General features: G+C 54.1%; 1 protein-coding gene across 1 annotated transcript; it reads left to right on the plus strand.

The window, feature by feature from the left end:
• Positions 1-7,983: 7,983 nt before the first annotated feature.
• On the plus strand, positions 7,984-21,509 carry RNF19B (ring finger protein 19B). Its single transcript, XM_074162027.1, has 9 exons — positions 7,984-8,582; positions 14,078-14,283; positions 16,499-16,643; positions 17,097-17,259; positions 17,892-18,006; positions 18,207-18,347; positions 19,086-19,293; positions 20,082-20,213; positions 20,721-21,509. Exons 1-9 carry the CDS (start codon positions 7,984-7,986, stop codon positions 21,193-21,195), a joined length of 2,184 nt encoding a protein of 727 aa, XP_074018128.1. The 3' UTR covers positions 21,196-21,509.
• The last annotated feature ends 674 nt before the right edge of the window (positions 21,510-22,183 follow it).

A 22,183-nucleotide genomic window follows, 5' to 3' on the forward strand; every position in this document is an offset into this window, starting at 1 on the left:
CTCCCTGGGATTTTGGGACCTGACGCAGAGGTCAGCAACAGCCCAGCTTCTGAGTATCAGTTGAGTGTGTCAGTACCGAGCCCCCCGCGCTCAGTTCCCTCCCTGACTCCTAGCAGCACACGACGCCAGAATTTCCATGCTCTTTATTTTAGAGCTCAGGGAAAATTCCTGCCACCAGTGCTGAGTTAAATAAAAAGTTGGTAAATTCAGGAGGAAATGCGGTTTCACCCAGCAAGGTGCTAACCTTTGGAATTGCTTTGAGAGCAGGTTAAGTCAAATATGATAACTGGCTTGGAAATATCCTGATGGTTTTATGACCTTTAATAATGTCTGTACTTCTGTACCCAGACAAGGGTCACCAGACTGCTCCAAATTCCCTTAGAAAGATCAGGAAAGAATTCTCTTCCTGTCTTTCCCTGTCCTGTTGGGATCGCAATTGCTCAATTTTGGTAAAGCACAGGAATTACCCCTGGCCAGAGCTGCATGGCCTTTTCCTATGAACCCCACTTTGGTATGAGAATGATCTCTGTGTCATGGCACTGCTGGAGGTGCCGAGGTGGTATTTCGGAAACTTTGCCTCTAAGACAGAGTGTTACTCAGGGGAAAGAAGTACCACATCTCTGTCCTCAAGAGCAGATGCAGGGTTTAAGCCCCATGCTAATGTTCTCCCAGATGGTCCTGAAGAGACCTGAGAGGTTTAGGTCTCTCCCTACGGTGGCAGTGACCTCCTGGCAAGTGAGCATGGATGTTTTTTTTCCACTGCCAAGATTAAAACAGTCCCTTTCATTTTTCTTATTTTGCTTTTACTGTCCCCAGCCCCAGCCCAGGGCTGTGAAGGTTGGGTGGTGGCTGTGTTTCACAGTGACCTTCCCATGACCATTTCTGAAGGGGCTCCAGGTAAGGAGAGGCTCTGCTGAGGGCAGTCGTGCTCTTGTCCTTAGAAGTTCTGCTGAGACCTTTCTCTCCTCAGTCAATTAGTGCTTTGTGGGATTGGGTCTCAAACCTCCTTTGAAGCCAAGGAGCCATAGGGACAGGCTTCATCCACCACCGGCCTGTGACAGCAGGTCCCCCTGGTGCTCAGTTCACCGGAGCCTTCTCCCATTAGCGGGTCACTGCGAGCAGTGGATTATACCCTGGCAACAGGGACACTGCAACATGCAAGCCCCGAAACTGCAGCGCCTGCTCCACTACACAGCGAAATAGGTCGTGCATCAGCAAATGAAAAAGGACAGATGGTGTCTGCTAATACCGCTTAGTTTATGGCCTGCAGGATTAACTCACTAGTTGTCATGTCTGCAGAAAATAGGAAATGGGTGGGTCGGGTGGAGGAAACGTGTGGTGCGCCCAGCCCTCCCTGTGTTTGTAGGATGCACCAGCTGGAAAGGATGTCAAAGATGCTGCAAGGTTCTGAGATGCTGCTGAAGGGCTGCCGGTGTCTCCCTGAGGGTCTGGGCACCAGAGCTGGTGCCTTGTACCAAGCTTTCCCATCTAGCTCCAGTTCCCACACTCCATACATGCAAAGGTCAGCGCTGTGGGGAGGAAGACGCTGAGCCATGCAGGGATCCCCAGAAGAGAGAGGGATGTCGTTTGTGGTCTAGGCGCCAACAACGGCTCTGCTGGAGAAGCCCACAGCTTCCTGTCCTGCGCCAGCTGCAGGACAGCCTCCAGTTCAGCCTTTTGAACTCCCAAGCACCCACGTGTCTGCAGGAGTGAGACAGAAAGCTGATGCAGAAGCCTCAGGTCTTTTCAATGCCTTCTCTGTGACACACTGTTCTCCTTTCCTGGAAACCAGGCCAGTACCTCACTCCGTTCTCCTTGCAGAAATCAAGCCCCATGTGAGTGCTCTAGCTTCTCCGCATCTGCTCTCTGAGGGCAGAACAAACCCTTCCTCAGCCTTCTGAAAATGCTCCTCCTGAAGATTTCACCTTGATCCTTGCTGCCTCTGCTGCAGCCAGGCTTGCTCACATCCTGCAAGATGCTGAGCACCCCGAAAAATAGCTTCCATCAGGGAGAAAGGAGAGAGAAGACCCTCCAGAGCCAGTGCTAGGTTCCTGCCCCATCATGCTATCTCTGTGCCTTTTGCTGGTGGCATCTGGCTCTCCCCACTGAGTGCCTGGCCACCACCACCCCGGCACAGTGTCCCCTGTATCCCCACAGGCCAGACAGCCACCTGCTGCTGTCAGAGGTGTTTGTCACCCCCACCTTCTTCTAGCCACAAACAGCTGTCACAGGCACTGGGGTTTTCTCCAGTGACTAATTTGCCTGTGTTTATGCCAACGCCAAACACATAATTGTCTGTTTAACAACTCGGGTGAGAAGGGAGCCTGGCTGCTTCCTCATACTGTAGGGATCAGACCATCACTTTCCTGATGGCAGCACCCTCCTGTGCTAAACCTTCTCAGTTATAAATCCCCTGTCATTAAGGAGAGCAGGTCACCAGTAGGAGTGAAGCGAGAGCGGGGATCATTGGTACTTCTATCCCCAAAGCTGTGCAGTGTGTGTGCAGGAGAGCAGGTGTATGAAGAAATCAGAACAGCCTGTGCTTTTATTACAAAAGGAAATGCTTCTTTTGTTGAGGGGGAAAGCATGTCAGATTACTATTATAAGTAATTGCTTAACGCTCCCTACCTTTACGTCATTGCTGAAGTAGACAGTAGTTATCTCTGAGTCCCTGTTCAGGGTCTCCTTTCAAGGCATGTTTCAAGGCAGAGACTGTGGCCCTCCTGGCTGGCTGAGCCCTGGGGGAGACAGGATGGTGAGCTACGTGGGCACGCCAGCCTCCAAGTTCTTCCCCCTCAAAATCTCCCCACCTCCCACCTTTTTTTATCAGCTGCTGACAAGACTTGCCATGTGTGTAGGTGGCTCCCAGGCTTACAAGATGATTCCCCGCTCCCCCCCACCTCCACCCATAAGCGCCTTCAGGATTTCGAGGAGGGGGAGCGCAGCGTTCCTCCGTCTGCAGGCCTGTTTTGCAAGGGACAGGCGATGCTTTCAGAGAGCTCCATGTGGTAACTCTCTCCCAGGATTTCACATGACAGCGTCTTCCACAGAAAGTCACAGCGGGGAGTGGAAGATTGCGGTGCGTGTGGGTGTTAGGAGGGAGCAGAGTGGGATGGGGAGATGGAGGGGAGAGGAGGTGTAACCGCAGAGTAAACCAGAACAATCCTCTTGGAAGAGGCTTGAATTTCTGATCCCAGCGCTCCCATCTCCTGCCTTTTCCTCTTCATTTAAAAGAATGTCAATCCTTGTCAAGTCCAGCAGAGAAAAAAAGGAGTCAAACGGAATCATCTCTTCCTTCCCTGAACACCTCAGGGGACCGCAAGAGGCAAACAGAACATGAACTAACTAGATCAACCCAGAAAGTGTGTGCAGATTTGCACACTGGGGAGAGCCCTCCCCAGCCACCGGTGTCTTCCCTGGAGAGAAATAAACGGCCGCTAATGACATCTCCATCTGAGAAACGATCAGAGTGCATGTCATTACAAACCAGTGCTTCCCGAGGGCCCTGGCAGAAAATGACCCCAATGAGCTTCGGTTCTTGAATACGCAGCTGCTACCTCCTGAATGCAAAGCATCCCTCGCCACAGATCTCAAAGCTCTCAGGGTTAAGCTTCGCTGAGCCTCTCTGACAAACCAAGATTGCCATCCCTGCCCTGCACACAGGGGAGCTGGGGCCCCGAGAGGAGGAATAAGGAAAGCCCACACGCTCCTGGCACAACTCTTAAGGGCAGGGAGCTGGGATGAGACCCCCCCGCTACACCCCTGAGAGGTTTAAGACTACTTTTGTGCTACTTGGGTCTGCCTGTCCCTCTCACCTTCGTCTAGACGCTGGGACTACAGTAACCTCTCGGGTTTGTCCGCAAGGTGTCACAGCACACACCGGGCTGTGCCCCATGGTGGGTCCTCAGGAGACAGACCCTTAAAACTGTCATCTGTATTTTGGCACCAGTGAATCCTGATGCAGCTGGGTCCCTTTAACAGCCCTGGCCGTCCCATCTGAGCAGGGCCAAAGGTCTCAACCTGCCCAGCAAAACCAGAGCTGAGTCATTCCAGAGTGCCCCTGTCCCGCAACACGGAAGAATTCCTGGTGTAAAGCTGTTCCCCCACTTCCCCCTTTTCATCCTCTGTGGCTATTTCAGAAAGCAGCAACATGAGCTGGATTTTCTCTAAACTCCATCTGCTCTGCAGCCTGTGACCCACAAATAACCACCCATCCCTGCCTGGGTAAAGAGGAAGAAACCCCGAGGAGACCGATGTACTTCTAGAGAAAACAGTCTGTTCCAGGGAGGGGTTCACACCTCAGTGCCAGAATGACCTGGAGGTTTCAGGCAGATTGAGTCTTTATGTGTCCTTAAATAGCTGTTTCAACATCCCCAGTGTGTCCTGTGGGCCAGGGATGAGAGGAACAGGCAGTTATTTACCATACCTGTGCAATCTGGGTAACCAGGAAAGGGGGGAGGGTGGGGAGGGTGTGTGCGGCCAAAGGGGTCGTAGTAGAAGCTGGAGTTTCTATTTTATCAGCTGCAAACCAAAGCCGGCGCGCCAGCACCCCACCGCAGCAATATTCCCGGCCACGGCACACCCCAATCCGTCCATGCAAATACTCCCAGTCTTGAGTTTCGCAATCCCTTCCCGGCAGCCAGCCTCTGCTTTCACTCTCTGAATTACCAAGGGGAGTTTTCATTACATCACCAGAGGCTCTTCCTCTTCGAAGCCAGTGACACAGCTGTCACTCCGCTTTTGAGGGGGTTTTTGGGGTGTGGGTGGCTGGGGTATTTCTCTGGAAATTGACTCTGTGCCTCCCAAAGGCAGGTTCAGCCCAGTTTCCCTGGCTGCTCCATCCATACTGGGAACAGCACCGGGCAGTGTGGGTTGGTTCCAGCCGGTGCCTGGACAAAGCACGTCCTGCTTTGCTGCTGGAAGCCTTTTTCTGGGAGATACGGCATTTTCAGGCGGCTTTGAAAGTCGCCTGTGCCAAATCCTGCTCTCATTTAAGCAGCAGGGTCAGAAGTCAGCAGTCTTCCAGCTTTCTGCCAGCGTAAGCAAGAGCAAATTTGCCTATCGGAGCTGGGATTTGCGGAGCAGTTCACTGAAGCGTTTGAATTCTCCCTCCCCCTTCTCCCCCCCTCCCTTTTTTTTTTTTTTGTTTGTTTTGGTTTTTGTTTATCTTTTCAAATATCCCTCAGTTAAACGGTCAGACTGGTGACAGTTTCCCTGCAGCCCCGGGGAGGGGCTGAGCTGATCTCAGTCCCAATCCAGTGACCTTCCGACCAGCCTCTTTCCTCCCCTCCCTGGCAGCCTGTTTCCATGCCCTCTCCTTGCCAGCCCCAGGACCTGGTTGGTTGGTTTTTTTCCGCAGTTTGAATCAAAACAAACTACCGGGTTCAAACTGCTCCCCAGTCAGGAAGGTGCTGAGCAGGAACCTCTGCTCCTGGCAAAGGCTGTGGAAACTCACCATGGAGAAACACCTCAGCCACAGAGAACTTCTTTTCAAGGAGATGGTATGTCTGGGCCACGGCAGGGTCAGCACAGTTAGAAATCTGTATCTCTGAGCTCCATAAAAGCACTGAATTCCCTCTAACGTATAAAAACTGGCAAGAGGTCTGCGCAGCTCGGGAGCAGGGAAGATGGCTCTGAAGTCAGCATCAGCCCTTGGATTTACCCCGGCCTCCCCCAGCCCTGTTTGTATCGTGATTCCTCATATAAGGGAATGAAGAGTCATTTCTGCCCCATCAGCACGTTGCGAGCTGATGCCTTTCCCAGGGACTCCAGATGGTTTTGCTCTCTGTCTCTCTGTTTGTGTCTGCACTACTGGTAATTCAGGCCTGTCTCACATTAGCTTTTGAGATGAAACCTTCCCACAATTAGTTACAGTCTGTGCTCTTGCGCTGCAAAGGACGTAGGGCTGAGCTGTCAGAGCGCTGTCTGGGAGATCCGTCCCACACACAGGTCCTGTTCAGGTTTCTCTATTTCAGTCAGGAGTGTGATTTTTCTAGTGAAATCATCAAACCAAGGCAGTCTCTGCTACAGATGGGTAGCGACAGCCATTTAAAGATGCTTCATACCTGGCCAGTCTCAGGCAGGAAGAGCTAATTTCCATATAATCTTGTTTTACTCCAGTACAACATCTTTCCTTTCTTTCTCTGGCCTTTCTTTCCCAGCAGTGAAATGGGGAGAGGATCCTTTTGCGTGTCGGTGCACTCCGGGAGCTCCACATCAGAAGTGTCAGAGAAATTCTAAGCATCTTCATGCCTGCCTGTAACCTGCCAGGGACTGGAGCTCAGCAATTCAGGCTGTTCGGGGGCAACACACTCCACGGACACCCTCAGAGCATCCCTGCCTCTCTTGGAGGAGAACTGTTTGGCCCCCTTGCTAAATTAGCTTGCTAATAATGGGGTTCTTGATCCCAGGTGGGAATTTAACACTCCGAGTCCAATCCTAAGCATGGTTCCAAAACTTCCAGCTGGGTCAAAGCCATGTGTATTGTGGCAGGAATGCCGGAGAGCAGCCGAGGCAAGGGGGAGATGACAAATGTCTGGGGAACGTAAGCTCTAGGGAAGGACTTGGGTGCAGCAGGCATCTTGGGATAAGGCAGGCACAGAATTAATTAAGAAAAGCGCAGGTAAGTGAACAGGAGAGCTGAAGGTTGTTAGGAGAGGAGGCGGCTTCATTTGTGTGCTCTTATGCAGGTGATGTCTTTCCCTCTGTGCCTTCATTCACCCGTCCATCAAATGGGGAAGCGTCATCATTATCTCTGCTGTACAGACAGGTGCGGGGTCTTTGCCTACAGCAAGTCAGGCAGCGCAAGCACTGAAACCCAGGTGCTTTCCACTGTCAGCCTGGGTTCGCTTCACTAAACCTTGTTCTCCATCCCAGCGGCACTGAACGGGGTCCTCCGCAGCCAGGAAGGAGCCTGGTAATAACTATGCAAATAGGCTTTGCCGAGAGAAATGATTTCAGGAATGGCGATAGCTGGGAGACAGCGATGAAGCCACACTTGCCTTGTCACATGAATAACTACAGTCTGTCCAGTCAGAAGCTGACAGGCTATGGGGAAAGCAGCCCCTTCTGCGCCAACTTAACATGCACTTCATAGACACAGCAGATCTTTCTGCTTCACCTCCCCTGCATAATAAGAGGCAACATCCTTCCCGTTAGCTTATCTGCCTTTGAAGGGGAGACGAGGCTGGCAGACCCCCGTGGGCACGGGGGAACCCTGGAAGGAAATGGAGGCTTTTCAATTTCTGCATGGCTGCAGCAAGAATGTAGGTTGTAGTTTCAGTGCCTCTGTATGAAAGAGGCCAAACCCTGCACTCAGGGAAGCTTTCCCGGGTGAATAAATCTCCACATGACTCTTCCAAATATTATAAAGGAAGGCCACACAGCCAGGGGCAAGATGTCCCAGCAGGATAAATGAGTTGGGAAGAGCCTCCTGCAGTTATAGGCCCCGCTCTCCAACAAGAGGTATGTTAAAAAACAAACTTCCATTGGGGTACAGCCCTCCACCCGCACCTAGGAGAGTGCCAGGCCCCTTCACAGCCCGCCATTAGCTCCAGGCCCCTTCACAGCCCGCCATTAGCACTAGGCCTGAGATGTGGTGGGGAAGCCTCTGGGCGGGTGAGGCCAGCAGGCTGCCATTGCCCAGCCCAGGATGGCCAGCCATGCTCCGACCAAGCCTTGCTGCCCTGTCAGTGCCAGGGGCGGGATGCTGAGGCGGGGACAGGGCCGGAGACCGCCATCGCCTCACCGGGGCCAGAGATCTTCGGGCCTGTCCGGCGGCGCTGCCCTCAATCAAAATGGCGGCGCCGGCGGCGGTGCCCGCTGACGGGCGGGGCGCATGCGCAGAGGGCGGGGCGGGGAGGCGCTCACCGGGCGCCGGGGCCGTTGTCGTTGCAGCGCGGCGGAGGCAGCGCCCGGTGGTTCCCGGAACGATTCTCAGCGCCAGCGGACACCGTCGATTGGCAACCACCGGTCCCGGTCGCCATGGGTTCCGAGCGGGATTCCGAGTCGCCGCGCTCTTCCTCCATCCACTCGGCCGCCGCCAAGTGCCCCAAGCCCGGTCGCCGCCGCCGCCTCTCCTTCCAGAGCGTCTTCTCCGCCGCCGCCGCCTCTGCCGCCGGCGGCCGCCGCCGCACCAAGGCCGAGCCGCCTCCCGCCGCCCCTCCGCCGCCGCCCGCCGCCCCACCGGCCCCGCCGCCCCCGCCGCCCCCACCACCACCACCGCCGCCGCCGCCGCCTCCGCCGCCCCCCGAGGAAGCTCCGGTGATCCCGGAGGGTGGCGGCGAAGAGGAGCTGGAGTGCCCGCTGTGCCTGGTGCGGCAGCCGGCGGAGAACGCCCCTCGGCTGCTGTCGTGCCCGCACCGGTCGTGCGGGGCTTGCCTGCGGCAGTACCTCCGCATCGAGATCACCGAGTCCCGCGTCAACATCTGCTGCCCCGAGTGCAGCGAGCGCCTCAACCCCGCCGACATCCGCCGCCTCCTCCGCGACTCCCCGCACCTCGTCGCCAAGTACGAGGAGTTCATGTTGCGCCGCTGCCTCGCCGCCGACCCCGACTGCCGCTGGTGCCCGGCCCCCGACTGCGGGTGAGTCCCCCCTGGGGTGCTGTCCCCTCCGTCCTGGGGAGGGGGGACCCGCTGTCCCCCTTGGGTGCTGTCCCCTATGTCCTGGGACACCTGGGGAAGGGGGGTACCCGCTGTCCCCTATGTCCTGGGACACCCAGGGAAAGGGGGGGGGGACACCCTCTGTCCCCTATGTCCTGGGACACCTGGGGAAGGGGGGTACCTGCTGTCCCCTATGTCCTGGGACACCCGGGGAAAGGGGGGGGACACGTGCTGTCCGCGTAGGGTGCTGTTCCCTATGTCCTGGGACACCTGGGGAAGGGGGGGGACGACACACTCGCTGTCCTCGTAGGGTGCTGTGCCTTATGTGCTGGGACATCTGGGGAAGGGGGGCACCCGCTGTCCCCTATGTCCTGGGACATAGGGGAAGGAGCTACATGTTGTCCCCATAGGGTGCTGCCCGCTCTGTCCTTGGACAGCCTGGGGAGGAGAGACCCACTGTCCCTGTAGGCTTCTGCTCCTACTGTCCTGGGACAGCCTGGGGAGGGGGTGGACCCATTGTCCCGTAGGGTGCTGCCCCATCCGTCCTGGGACAGCCTGAGGATGGGGGTCGTTCTATTCCCTATGTCCTGGGACAACCTGGGGAGGGGGGTCTCACTGTTTCTATAGGGTGCTGTTCCCTCCGTCCTAGGACACCTTGGGAGGGGGGACCCACTGTCCCCATAGGGAGCTACCCCATCCATCTGTCCTGGGATGGCTCAGGGAAGGGAGACCTCCACCCTGGTGCTGGGGTGCTGCCCATCCCCAGCAGGTCCTGGGACAGTTGAGTGAAGCGGGACCTACTGTCCCAGGGGGATGCTGCCCATCTCCAGCAGGTTCCTGGGGATGGCATCCCACCCACAGTCCTGCTGGGGTGCTGCCTGTCCCCACCTGGGTCCCAGGGCAGCGCAGGAAGGGGTGGGTCACCCCCAGTGGGGGTGTCTGCTGCTGAGAGACACTTCTGGTCCTGCCAAGTCCCGTGAAGAACCCTCATTCCAAGTGTTCTCTGCTTGCTTGTCAGCAGTCTCTTCGGGACAGTTGATGGGTGCTGGTTTTTGGGGTCTTGGAGACCAAAATAACACTGTCCATCCTTACTACCTGGCTAGAGCACTAGGATTTGACCTTGGGGATTGTGGAAATACAGACAAATTGGGTATGAGTGATAGGACTCGAAGGGGGTTTTAGCTGAGCCATCGTTTCCCTAATTTAAAAGAAAGCTTTTTTTTTTTTATCCGCACAAATGGGAAGCGTGGAGTTTCCCGGCCGCATGTGTTGCTGCGAGCCGTGGGGACAGTGCATGGGGACACCCTGCAGCTTCCACGGCGGGGAAGAAGGAACCGTAAACGGTCACTTTTTCCCAGTGAGGATGTGAATACATGGCACAGAGGAGTGATGTTGACTCATTATCCGTTGCCCAAGTGAGGAAATGTCTGTCTGTCCAGAAGTCAGCCCAGCCAAGCTGGATGACTTTAGAGTTATCTGCGTGTTGCTTTCATTTTCTCTTCTCTTTTCCTTCAAACGAACCCTGTGAGGTTTCTGTTTTGAGCATAAGCCAAAGCTGCCTGGAAAAGGGCTTTGTTCGGGAAACTTTAGAGCGAAGTGCTGCAAAGTTTAGCTACAGCTCAGCCTGGATCGCGGTTCTGGGCAGCGAGAACATGAAAGGAAAGTTTGACCTAGTAGCGAGAATGGAAAGCGTGGTGGGAGGGTTGCGAAGATTTAATCAGAGCCTTGTAATAGCCTTCCTATGCAAATGGGTGAACCTGGCTCAGGTTACCTATTTCACATCCTCTGAGCATCGCTGGGCTAGGGCTCCTTTCTTCAGAGGGACACGTTAATAGCCAACGACAGCTTTGCTCCTTTCTGAAGCGAAATGAGTGCTAGACCTTGATATTTCAGCGGCGCTGGGGGTATGATGAGGGAGGATGGAGCAGGTTATGCTGCCCAGAGAGCAACACCAGAGGGAATGGGAATGTCCCTGCTGTTAACCAGCTAGAGAAAATCCGGTTCCTGCTTACCGAATCTCAGCTCTTTGCCTGCTGTGATGTTTATCTGCGTTCAGGATAAGGTGTAAACGCAACGTGCGTCACCCAGGCTGTCTGGTTGGAAGGAGCCGGCCCCAGGGTGGCCTTGGAGGGCGTTGTCTCTTTGACAGTAGCCCAACCTGAGTCTGCTCTGGCCGTGGCTTTGGGCAGACCGGTGTCACACACAGCTCTTTGTGCGAGAAAAAGCCTCCTCCCTGGTTAACTTGTGAGGGGAGCCAGCCGATGGGCTGAGCATCCTCCTCCGGGCTGAGCATCCTCCTCCGGGCTGCCCAGCAGAAGCAAGAAGCAACCCTGGAGCTGTTGGAGACCAGGCAGCTCTCATGGACCAGTGCTGCCAGTGCGTCTGGGGCACTGGAACAAAGGCTGTTGGAATCAGCCCTCCGTCAGGGAGAGGAATTAATCGCCCTATTCATTCTTCCCAGTGAGCTTGTGTGGCTGTGCTTATGTAAAATCAGGGTATGAATTATTTACAGCGGGCTTTCCCACCGTAGTAGCGCCGGTGTACGGAGCCGGAGCGTAGGGCTGGGGACACGGGCGATGCTCGGCGCCGGGTGTCACCCACCGCCGAGGTGATGGCAGCGAGGGGCTGCTGGGGGATGGCGGACAAAACCCTGGGCGTGTGGCACGCAGCATCCTGTGCCTTCCACGCGTACCGCAGTCTTTCGTAAATGAAAGAGCTTGGCTGTGCTGCCGGGGAGGAGGAGGAGGACCAACACAACACCGGCGCGTGTTGCCATGGAAACACCGGTCAATTGATGCGCCATCAATCGCAACACGAATCGTTTTCTATGTTTGCAGCTTTTTTTTTTCTTTTTCTCCCCCCCCCCCCGCTACAATCAGGTGGCATCGCTGTCTAGTGTTTGTCACACTGCGTCTCTCCTAGGAGCTTGGGAGAATAACAGAACCTTGAAAGAAATGGAGCTGCGTAGGCTGAGCTGGGTGAATGAGACTGGAGGCAACTGGTGAGGCTCTAGCCCCTGTGGAGGAGGGATGGAGGCAACTCCCGGCCGTCCCGGGAGCAGGCTGGGAGCGGTGCTGTGCCATTCCTGGGGTCTTGGGGAGACACTCACTGTCTTTGATGTGTGGGGCAAAGTCAGAGTTTCTCTTTTCGTCTGCTGGGGCTGAGCCTGGAAATGGCTGTTTAACGCAGCGATGTGTCCGAGGTCGGATGAAGAAGGGGGCATGTGTTGCCCATCCAGATGCTGTCATGGCTTATCTTAAGCACATCACTTCAACAGCCTCTTCTAGTTGACCTTGAATTTGGAGATACGTTATTTCTTTCCCTAATAGACAGTCACGCAGTTTGCTTCCCTACAGCTGTGGGCTTGTTCATGGTATTTGTCATTTCAGCTCTAGGAATAAAATATAAGTGGTGACGATTTTCATTTCTCATAGGATTTGCTCCAGTGTCTTAAAAAAACAGCCCCTACATCTCTAGTGAGGGGTTAATTTGGAGCATGGGGTTGCTTAATATGTTACACTGAGCTTTCCTAGCTCGCTGTTGTGATTTGAAACAGCAGGGTGTCGTAACACAGCTGGTCAGATGAAGCTTCTTTTTTGTGCCAGGGGTAGGTCTTTGGCTGTACGATAGTGGCAGGGTAAGGATGCTTCGCGGGATCTTCCCTACAGAAGATGCATAGGAGTCAGCATGGGCCAAGTTTGTCCCTCCCAAACCGTCTGTATCCCGTCTTTCCTCGAATATTGGTTTCACGTGCAGGAGTGCGCAGCCGTGGATGCAGAAGGAGACCCTGCCGTCGTGCCTCTCGGCGCGGAGATGTTGTTTCTTTGGCGATTATGTCGTACCCTGGCAGGATGAAGTTGCTCAAACTCCCACGGGATATGAATCATTGTGGTATGACACATTCAGCGGTTCTCACGCTGCTGCCTCCCAGAAGAGGCAATACAACTCGAGCTACACAAGCTCTAAATATAAAACCTTGAATAGGAGTTAGTCTCCTCTGACCACTAACGAAAATACAGGGGATGAACAACAAAAATAGCCTTTGCCGTACTGCTGTCGCAGAAGTGGAAGGCACTTCTGGAATTGCTCAGTTCGGCCCCTGCCAGTGGAAAGAACCTCTGGACGGCTGGAAGTGGGTTTTCCTACGGCGGTGCTTGGTGGTGCTGCGTAGACTTTTGTGGACACAGCACACTTCCTTCTGGAAGATCACGCTGCCATCGGAAAAACTCAGAAGCGGGGCTGGTTGAACGTGGTCTCCCCTCTCTTACACATTCAGTTAATTTTACTCCAGTTTTGGCTTCCTCCGGAGGCAGAGCGTTGTTCTTCACTGCTCTTTAAAACAGGGAATTCTGTGGAAATCAAGGAGAGCTGGTTTCTTGGGATGGCCACGTGGAAACTCCTCTTGTTGCACTTTTTTTTTTAGAGTTATTCAGTTGATAGAAGTGCCCGGGACAACCTCAGATTTCCTAGACTTCTCCGGGCCACGTTGCATCCACCCCTGTGCCTGTCCCAAGGAACAGGGGGGGTGTATTTGGCTGCAAGTGCCCGGAACGAGGAGCGTGAGCCTGTCCTAGGAGCCTGAACCGGCAGAAACAGCGAGCCGGTAACAGGGCACCCTGGGCAAGGCAAGTCTGGTCTGCGTTAATTGACAGTGAGAACTGCCAGCAGTCATGGAGGAGAGAATTCGATATTGTAAGCTGTCTGTATAAAAGCTATCTGCCCCGAGTAACCCAATTAGCGCTGCTTAATTTCACAGGAGTGGAGAGAGCAGGAATTTGCCTGGTGTGCAGGCTGCGGCACGGGCAGTGATCGGAAACACGGAGATGGGAGAGATGGGCTGACCTGCCCCGCAGGCTCCGGGGGTGAATTTGTACGTCCCTCGGCGTAGCCTGAGCTCTCACTCCACCATCTCCATCTCTTCATCTCCTCAACCAGCTGCTTTGAGCAGAGCAGCTCGGGCAGCAGCAGCCTTCAGTGCTGCCCCTGGATGAATTAAAAGGATCACTGGACTGTCACAGAATCACAGAATGATATGGGGTTGGAAGGGACCTCTGGAGATCATCTAGTCCAACCCCCTGCCAAAGCAGGTCCACCCAGAGCAGGTCCCACAGGAACGTGTCCAGGCGGGTTTTGAATGTCTCCAGAGATGGAGACTCCACCACCTCTCTGGGCAGCCTCTTCCAGGGCTCTGCCACCCTCAAAGTAACGAAGTTCCTCCTCGTGTTTAGGTGGAACTTCTTATGTTCAAGTTTGTGCCCATTTCCTCTTGTCCTGTCATGGGGCACCGCTGAAAATAGACCGTCCCCATCCTCCTGACACCCACCCTTTAAGTATTTATAGGTGTTGATCAGATCCCCCCTCAGTCTTCTCTTTTCCAGACTAAAACAACCCAAGGCCCTCAGCCTTTAAGCTATCAAGCCTGTCACTTGATAACTTTGTCTTTTACTAATTCCCTCGGTGTCTTCCTTCTCCTCCAGGTACGCGGTGATTGCCTACGGCTGTGCCAGCTGCCCCAAGCTGACCTGCGAGAGGGACGGCTGCCAGACGGAGTTCTGCTACCACTGCAAACAGATATGGCATCCCAACCAAACCTGCGACATGGCCCGCCAGCAGCGGGCACAGGCGCTCCGAGTACGGACCAAGCACACCTCAGGCCTCAGTTACGGACAGGAATCCGGGCCGGGTATGGATTCATGTGGTTTTTGATACACCCGTGAAGCTGAGAAAGAGCAACCTGTGTCCCCAACCCTGTCCCGTCAGAGCAGGGGGGTGGTGGTGCTTTGGGTGGCACAGCTGAGGGTCTCCAGCAGCCGCGGGTGAAATTCAGAGTCATTTCATAGACTCATTGAATGGTTTGTGTTGGAAGGGACCTTAAAGATCATCTAGTTCCAACCCCCCTGCCATTGGCTGGGACACCTCCCACTAGACCAGGTTGCTCAAAGCCCCATCCGTCCTGGTCTTGGACGCTTCCAGGGATGGGGCATCCCCCTTCTCTGGAAAGTTCCCCTTCTTGTGTGTGTTAGGACAAGCCTGGGGGGCCTCTCTGAGAACACAGCACACATCAGCAGGTGACGATGTGCTTTGGGTCCTTCTGCATCACGGCAGCCTCCCCTCATCCGCCCCAGTGAGGCTTGTGGCTCTTTTGATCTTGGATGTTCTCGCTGTCTTGCTGATCTAACCCCTGAACGAACAGATGCTTTTTTTACCCTTGCAGCTTCACGTTTGCCTGCTGGGGTAGTAAAGAGTAGCCCTCATGCCTCGCTCCGTGCGCTGTTAGGTGTTAGTAATGTCAGGTACAGAAAAAAAATGCCAACCCACAGACTCCCACGCTGCCTGGTAGGAGCTGCTGCGTCTCCTGAGTTCGTTAAAAATAACTGTATTGACTCTGGAAGTGGGCAGTAAGGCCGTTTCATAAAGTCCCACCCTACCTCCAAACAAAACACCCTGCTTTTCCTTCCGTGTCAGGAGCGAAAATGTTAATAGGCTTACGTAGAACGGAGCTGTCGTGGGTGGTTCAGAGGTGGCTTCGTGGTATGTCGAGGTTCAACATGCCCCAGTCAGGGGTGGACAGCACAGATTCTACCACAGCCTGCAGTACGAACCAGCAAGCAAAAAATAGTTTCTGAGTTTTTATACCCTTTTTAAGGAGATCCCTGCCAGGAAGAGGCATTTAGCCACTGAAAGGGAGGTTCTCGAGGCCGTGGTTTTTCCCCACCCGGTTCTTGCTGGATTCAATGTAGTGATTAATAAGGTGCGAGCTGGTCTGAGCAGCTGGATTTCATATTGTCGAGTGTTGCCGAGGCTGCCAGCAAAGCCCTGAACCACAGCACAGACGTTGCCTAACTGCAGTCAGATGACGCTTGGGTTAAGGAATAGATGAAGGACCCTTATCCTGGGTTCTGGGGACCAGACAGCCTCTGCTCTGGACCCCCACGTGTGGCTGCAGCCCCATTCCCCTTTTGGCTGCTTTTGAGGGAAAGATTTGGAGTTTCTCCGATGCTTCCTTCTCCCAGTTGGTGTGTTGTTCTTGGCTTGTGAGTCACCTCAGTGGAGCAATTTAGTAATGGTTCATTCCTGCGCTGTTGCCTTGGCCAGCACAGGGCAGGTAGGACTTGTTCCCAGCCTTTAAGCGTGTTCTGGAGTACATCCCGTTCAAGGCCAGAACAAGCTTTTAAAGTGACTGCTGTTCTCAGTCCCTGCTGTCCAGGCAAATGGCTTTGATGGGATCTGTCTCATCAATGTTACCTTCTTTTCCCTGACCTCTTGGAGCCGGTCCAGAGGAGGCCATGGAGATGCTGGGAGGGCTGGAGCCCCTCTGCTGTGAGGACAGGCTGAGAGAGTTGGGGGGGTTCAGCCTGGAGGAGAGAAGGCTCCGGGGAGACCTTAGAGCCCCTTCCAGTCCCTAAAGGGGCTCCAGGCAAGTTGGGGAGGGTCTTTTTACAAGGGCACGTAGAGACAGGACGAGGAGTGATGGCTTCAAAGTGGAAGAGGGGAGGTTGAGATGAGGCTTCAGGAGGAAACGTTTCACTGTGAGGGTGGTGAGAGCCTGGCCCAGGTTGCCCAGAGAAGCTGTGGCTGCCCCATCCCTGGAGGGATTCAAAGCCAGGTTGGATGGGGCCTTTGAGCAACCTGGTCTGGTGGGAGGTGTCCCTGCCCAGGGCAGGGGGTAGGACTAGATGATCTTTAATGTTCCGTCCAACCCAAACCATTCTATGATTCTCGCTCTGAAGATAAAGCAGGGATGGTTGTGCCTTTAGTTTTATCTGTGATGAGCAAAGGTGTTCTGCCCACACAGAAAATAAGGGTTTCAGTCCATAACAAGACACACACACCCCCCTCGTTGATTCTTCATGCTGGCAGCAGAGGGTCCGACTCAATGCCGTGCTTCCTCCCCGTAGCTGACGACATCAAGCCGTGTCCGCGCTGCAGCGCGTACATCATCAAGATGAACGACGGGAGCTGTAACCATATGACCTGCGCCGTGTGTGGCTGCGAGTTCTGCTGGCTCTGCATGAAGGAGATCTCGGATCTGCATTACCTCAGGTGAGGAGGGGAGCACCACGCCGGGGTTCCTGCCCAGAGGGGAACACGAGCTTCTCTGAGACTGGTTGGAGAAGTTCAGTTCATGTGTTGGCCTTTCATCCTCCTGCCTCTCCAATCAATCAGTAAAATTTTCTTCTTTCTGACCCAAAGGGCTGAGCTTTCTCCCCATGTTACAGCAGGAGGATGCTCTTCCACACAAGAAAAGCTCCTCCTGATAAAATTTTATTTAAAAGTGCTTAACATACTGGATATTAAACATAGTCCCAGTAGTGTGATCATCACCTTGATGAGCAAATTAATCTTGATGGGGGGGAAAAAGAGGGAAACCTTTTCTGTGTTGTCTATCCACTTCCTAGGTTTTGGGTTTTGTTCTTGTGGAAGTTGAACTTCAGGTTCTCAGGAATCCCAAGAAATTGCTCTGGTATTAATGTCATTTTTTTCCTTTCTGTTAAGCCCCTCTGGCTGTACATTCTGGGGCAAAAAGCCATGGAGTCGTAAAAAGAAGATTCTGTGGCAGCTGGGAACGTTGATCGGTGCTCCTGTAGGCATTTCCCTCATCGCTGGCATCGCCATCCCTGCCATGGTCATTGGCATCCCTGTCTATGTTGGGAGGAAGGTAAGGGTGGAGAGCAGAAGGCTGGAGCTGAAGGGTTTGGGGCGTTCTCTCTACTCGAGGCATCTGACCAGAAATTCAGAGCTGATACGAAGGGTGGATCTTGTCAAAGAACCAAAATTCAGTTGTCTCTTCTGAACCTTGTCTTATCTTTTGGGCTTTGTGTGGGGAGAGGGAAGGTGGTGGCTGATAGCCCTTCAGGCTGAAGTCCTCTCAGATGCGTTTTGCATTGCTCTTCTGCCTCTGCCTTGAACCAGGAGCACCCAAGGAGAACCCTGGTCGTTTTAAGCCCGATGGTGGGCTCTGTGGGACGGTGGCTGGACCCTGAGCTTTGACTTGCATAAGTCGCTCGTGTTTTGATGCTGACCTGCTGCCCCAAACCCCGTGATGCTGTTGTGTGTTTGCGCTGATAAAGAGGCGCGGAGAGGGAAGAAATGACATGTCAGCACTGTTTCTGTAGCTGCTGCTTTTTCTTAAACCCAGACCCACCTGCTAGATCTGATCTGTGGTGAGGATGAGGTTCTTTACGTGCTAATGCTGCTGACAAGGCTGTAAAAACAAGCTTATTAATGTCTTCTGCTGGTGTTTGCTCATGGCCAGGCTCTGTTCTCACCTGGTGCTTCTCCTTCCACCAGATCCACAGCAGGTATGAGGGAAAGAAAACCTCTAAGCACAAGAGGAACTTGGCCATTACTGGTGGGGTCACCTTGTCTGTCATTGCCTCTCCAGTCATCGCTGCTGTCAGTGTTGGTAAGTGGGGACAGTCCCTTTCCCTTCTAGTGGGCCAGTAGTCACCAAGACAGACGTGTAGCCCAGGAGAGATCCTGAACTAGGATCTTTCTGTGTTAAAAGCAGTGTAAAGAGAGAGTCCCTACCCCAAAGAGTCCCTTGTGTCTGCCCAACACAGCTCCTCTTGAGCTCCTCTTAACTCAGGGCATCCCACTCTCCAGGTATTGGGGTCCCCATCATGCTGGCTTACGTCTATGGTGTTGTGCCCATCTCGCTGTGCCGAGGCGGTGGCTGTGGAGTGAGCACCGCCAATGGAAAGGGCGTGAAAATCGAGTTCGACGAAGACGATGGACCAATCACAGGTACTGTGTGATAACTGGTGAAGGGAAGGGGGTGAAGCCAAGACCCTGTCATTGCCTCTAGTAATGAAATCACAGAAGTACAGAATGGCAGGGGTCAGAAGGGACCTCTGGACATCATCTGGTCCAACCTCCAGCCAAAGCAGGTCCACCCAGAGCAGGTCCCACAGGAACGTGTCCAGGCGGGTTTTGAATGTCTCCAGAGATGGAGACTCCACCACCTCTCTGGGCAGCCTCTTCCAGGGCTCTGCCACCCTCAAAGTAAAGAAGTTCCTCCTTGTGTTCAGGTGGAATTTCCTATGTTGAAGTTTGTGCCCGTTTCCTCTTGTCCTGTCATGGGGCACCACTGAAAAAAGACCGTCCCCATCCTCCTGACACCCACCCTTTAAGTATTTATAGGCGTTGATCAGATCCCCCCTCAGTCTTCTCTTTTCCAGACTAAAAAGACCCAAGTCCCTCAGTCTTTCCTCATCAGAGAGATGTTCTAGTCCCCCAATCATCTTTGTAGCCCTAGAGCCCTAAATGGTAGGGGGTCTTAGCATTCCAAACGTCTCTCTTTAGCTGGGTTTTGCTTCACTTTTCTGCTGGTGATGAGTTGTGAGCAAAACCTCAGCCCTTCATTGCCCTGGAAGAGGCAGGAGAGACATGTGCTGCTGCTGCCTGACCCCCAGCTCTGCCAGCTCCGTCACAGCCGGTCGGTTCCCTCGCTCATCCCAGTTCCTCTGCTCTTCTTCCCCGCAGTGGCTGACGCCTGGCGAGCCCTGAAGAACCCCAGCATTGGGGAAAGCAGCATTGAGGGGCTGACCAGTGTGCTGAGCACCAGCGGCAGCCCCACCGACGGGCTCAGCGTGATGCAGGGCAACTACAGCGAGACGGCCAGCTTCGCCGCCCTCTCTGGTGGCACCCTCAGCGGTGGTGTCCTCTCGGGAGGCAAGGGGAAGTACAGCAGGTAACTGAACTCATGGGCGCAGCAAGAATGGCGTAGAGGCTCCCAAGACCTGTGCTGGTTGAGCAGACTTATTTCGGGGAGCGCTCCAGGACTCTGTGCGATCCTCCTTTGGCTTGGGAGTTGTGTCCTAGTATTTTTACTTCTTGATCTGTTGTAGAATAACTAGTCCCACCAGCCCAGGCTACTTCTGGAGCCAGTGCTAGGCTGGTTCTCGCAAGGAGGACAAAAGATAAGTTCTTCTGTCCCTACTGAGCTCCTTAAAAGTGCAGAGCTGATGGTTCAGGTTAACTGGGAATGGTGCAGAGATGCCTCCATGGCCTGCTTAAAGATCTTCCGCTCCTCTTCTCCCAGCCTACGGGGTTTGATGTTTGCTGTTTTCTGGTGGCCTATGGCAAGCAGGGTCACTGCTTTCCAAGCCAGGAGGTTACACCACAGTTTTCCTCCAAACTTGCTTGTGAGTCACTTTGCTGGGTAATTAGAGACACGTGTTGATATGGCAGCCAGGATATAATCATGGCTGTGCGCTAGATCTGTGGAAATCTGTTCTTTGCAGGAATTGTGTGAGTCATAGATATAAACACAACCTTACCTTCGTCACGGAAAACAGAATGGGTTTACCTAAATGGAGTCAAAAATGAGACTAAATGAGAGGAACCATTAGGGTTAAACGTCATGCCGAGCTGGGCCAGCACAGAGGGTGTTTTGCTTTCCCATGATGAACAGTGACTGGTTGGTGCTCCTCGGGGACCATCTAAGGCCTTTCTGAAGAATCGTCCTCTTTTCTGCAGGCTGGAAGTTCAGGCAGATGTCCAGAAGGAGATTTTCCCCAAAGACTCGGTCAGCTTGGGGGCTATCAGCGACAACGCCAGCACTCGAGCCATGGCTGGTTCCATCATCAGCTCCTACAACCCCCAGGACAGGTAGGAGGAGATGCCAGTGGTGAGAAGAGTGTTGGCAGTGGGTGTCCTGGAAAAATCTGTACTCTGTGAGGTGCTGCTGTGGGTGGTGAGATGACTGCGGTTGCACCAGCCTGCTCTTCTGGAGCTGGCAAGTGAATTGATCCTTTTACTCGCTCAGGAGGAGGATTTAGGACAGTTTGGGAGCAGCCTCCGTGGGTAATGTGGAGGCTGAGGAGGAGATCTGCAGCCCAGGACCCTCAAGGTCTGTTCCTGGCTGCTCGTGGGGACTCTGATGCTTTCCCAGTTCAGTCCCTGGCTCACAGCCTGGGGAAGATCTTGGCTGCTGTGAGGAGAACTCAAGGAGAGCAGCAAGTGCTGGTGTTTCCCAGATGCCGTGGGGTGATGAGCAGCATCTTGCTCATGTCTGGGAAGCGTGATCTTCCCGGTCCGGTGATGCAGTGGCCAGTGGTGACCCAGTCGAACCCAGTAACTGCGTACCCAGTAACGCAATGGTGCTTATTTCTACAGGGAGTGCAATAACATGGAGATCCAGGTGGACATCGAAGCCAAACCAAGTCACTACCAGCTGGCCAGCGGCAGCAGTACAGAGGACTCTCTGCACGTCCACACCCAAATGGCAGAGAATGAGGAAGAAGAGGAGGAGGAAGAGGAGGAGGAGGACGGTGAGCAGGAGCAGACGTGCAAACACCAAAGCTGTGAGCAAAAGGACTGCATTGCCAGCAAAACCTGGGACATCACCCTGGCCCAGCCTGAGAGCATACGGAGCGACCTGGAGAGCTCGGACAGCCAGTCGGACGACGTGCCGGACATTACCTCGGACGAATGCGACTCCCCCCACCCTCAGACTGCAGCAACCCTCCCCCAGACCCCCAAAGCTAGAGGTGCCGAGAGCCCAAGTGCCCACCTGAGCCACTGTGCCCAAGCCGAGGGCTGCAGGCTGGATGAAATGGTCAAACTGGAGTGCATCGAAGCCAGAGTATGAAGTGGCCTCCTGCTGAAAAAGCACACACTCGCTGTCATTGCATCTTTCGGGGCAGGGTCGTGTCCGTGTTGGCTTCTGTCTGCGATTCTCCAGCTGGTTCCCCAGCCTGGCCTCGGGGAGTTGCTGTTTCTTACGTGACAAAAAAGAAAAAGGAGAGAAAAGAACAAAAAAAAAAAAAATCCCCCGCCCTGTTTTTGTTTTAATTTATTGGTTCAAGCTCTGTGAGGTGTGTACGAGTGTAAATATGTACGTGTGTCTGTATGTCTGCAAACATCCTAAGGGACTATTTGAATAAAGACTCTGGTTGTCCTTCGACTCGCATCCAGCTCATCCTTTCCGAAGATGAACGGTGAAATCCTCTGCCTGCCTTTGCTCAAGCGTTTGTAAGCACTGCCCTAGCCCAAGGCGTGGGGAAAACGGGGGCGTCTCCTCTTCTGCCTCTAGAGAGGGGGATGTGACAGCCTTGTCCTGTCTGCGGCGGCGATGGGGACGGTACATGTGCCACACAGGGCTTTGTCCTGAAGCAGGGCTGTGTCCCTCTTCTCCCCCATCCCTGTACAGCTTCAAGGAGAGGCAGGATGGGGATCGACGCTGTGCTGAGCCAAATTCCCAGCGCTGCTGGGTGCAAGCGCTCCGAGAAGGCTGAGGGCTGGGCTGGTGGCTCAAATGGCATATTAGAAACAAGTGTCTTTAAGCCTCTGCCTGGATCAAGCCCTTCCCCAGACCAGTCCCAGGAGCCAGGACTGCATTAGTGTCCCTCTAATTAAATTGTCGGTGCCTCACGTCTGTAACAAGGTTTGCAGGGAGCAAGGATGTCCCATGAGGGAGGGAGGGCTGCCTGAAACACCCTGGGTGTGAGCAGAGCTGGGCTGCTCTTCCTGCAGACACCTCAAAAAGCCCTTGTCCCCAGCCCCTCTCAGTCTCTTTCTGTCAGTAACTTCCCTAGAAGCTTCATTTGGGCGTTTGCCACCAAACTGGTTCCTGAGTC

The sequence above is a fragment of the Numenius arquata genome, chromosome 21, assembly GCF_964106895.1.
Source record: "Numenius arquata chromosome 21, bNumArq3.hap1.1, whole genome shotgun sequence".
NCBI lineage: Eukaryota > Metazoa > Chordata > Aves > Charadriiformes > Scolopacidae > Numenius > Numenius arquata.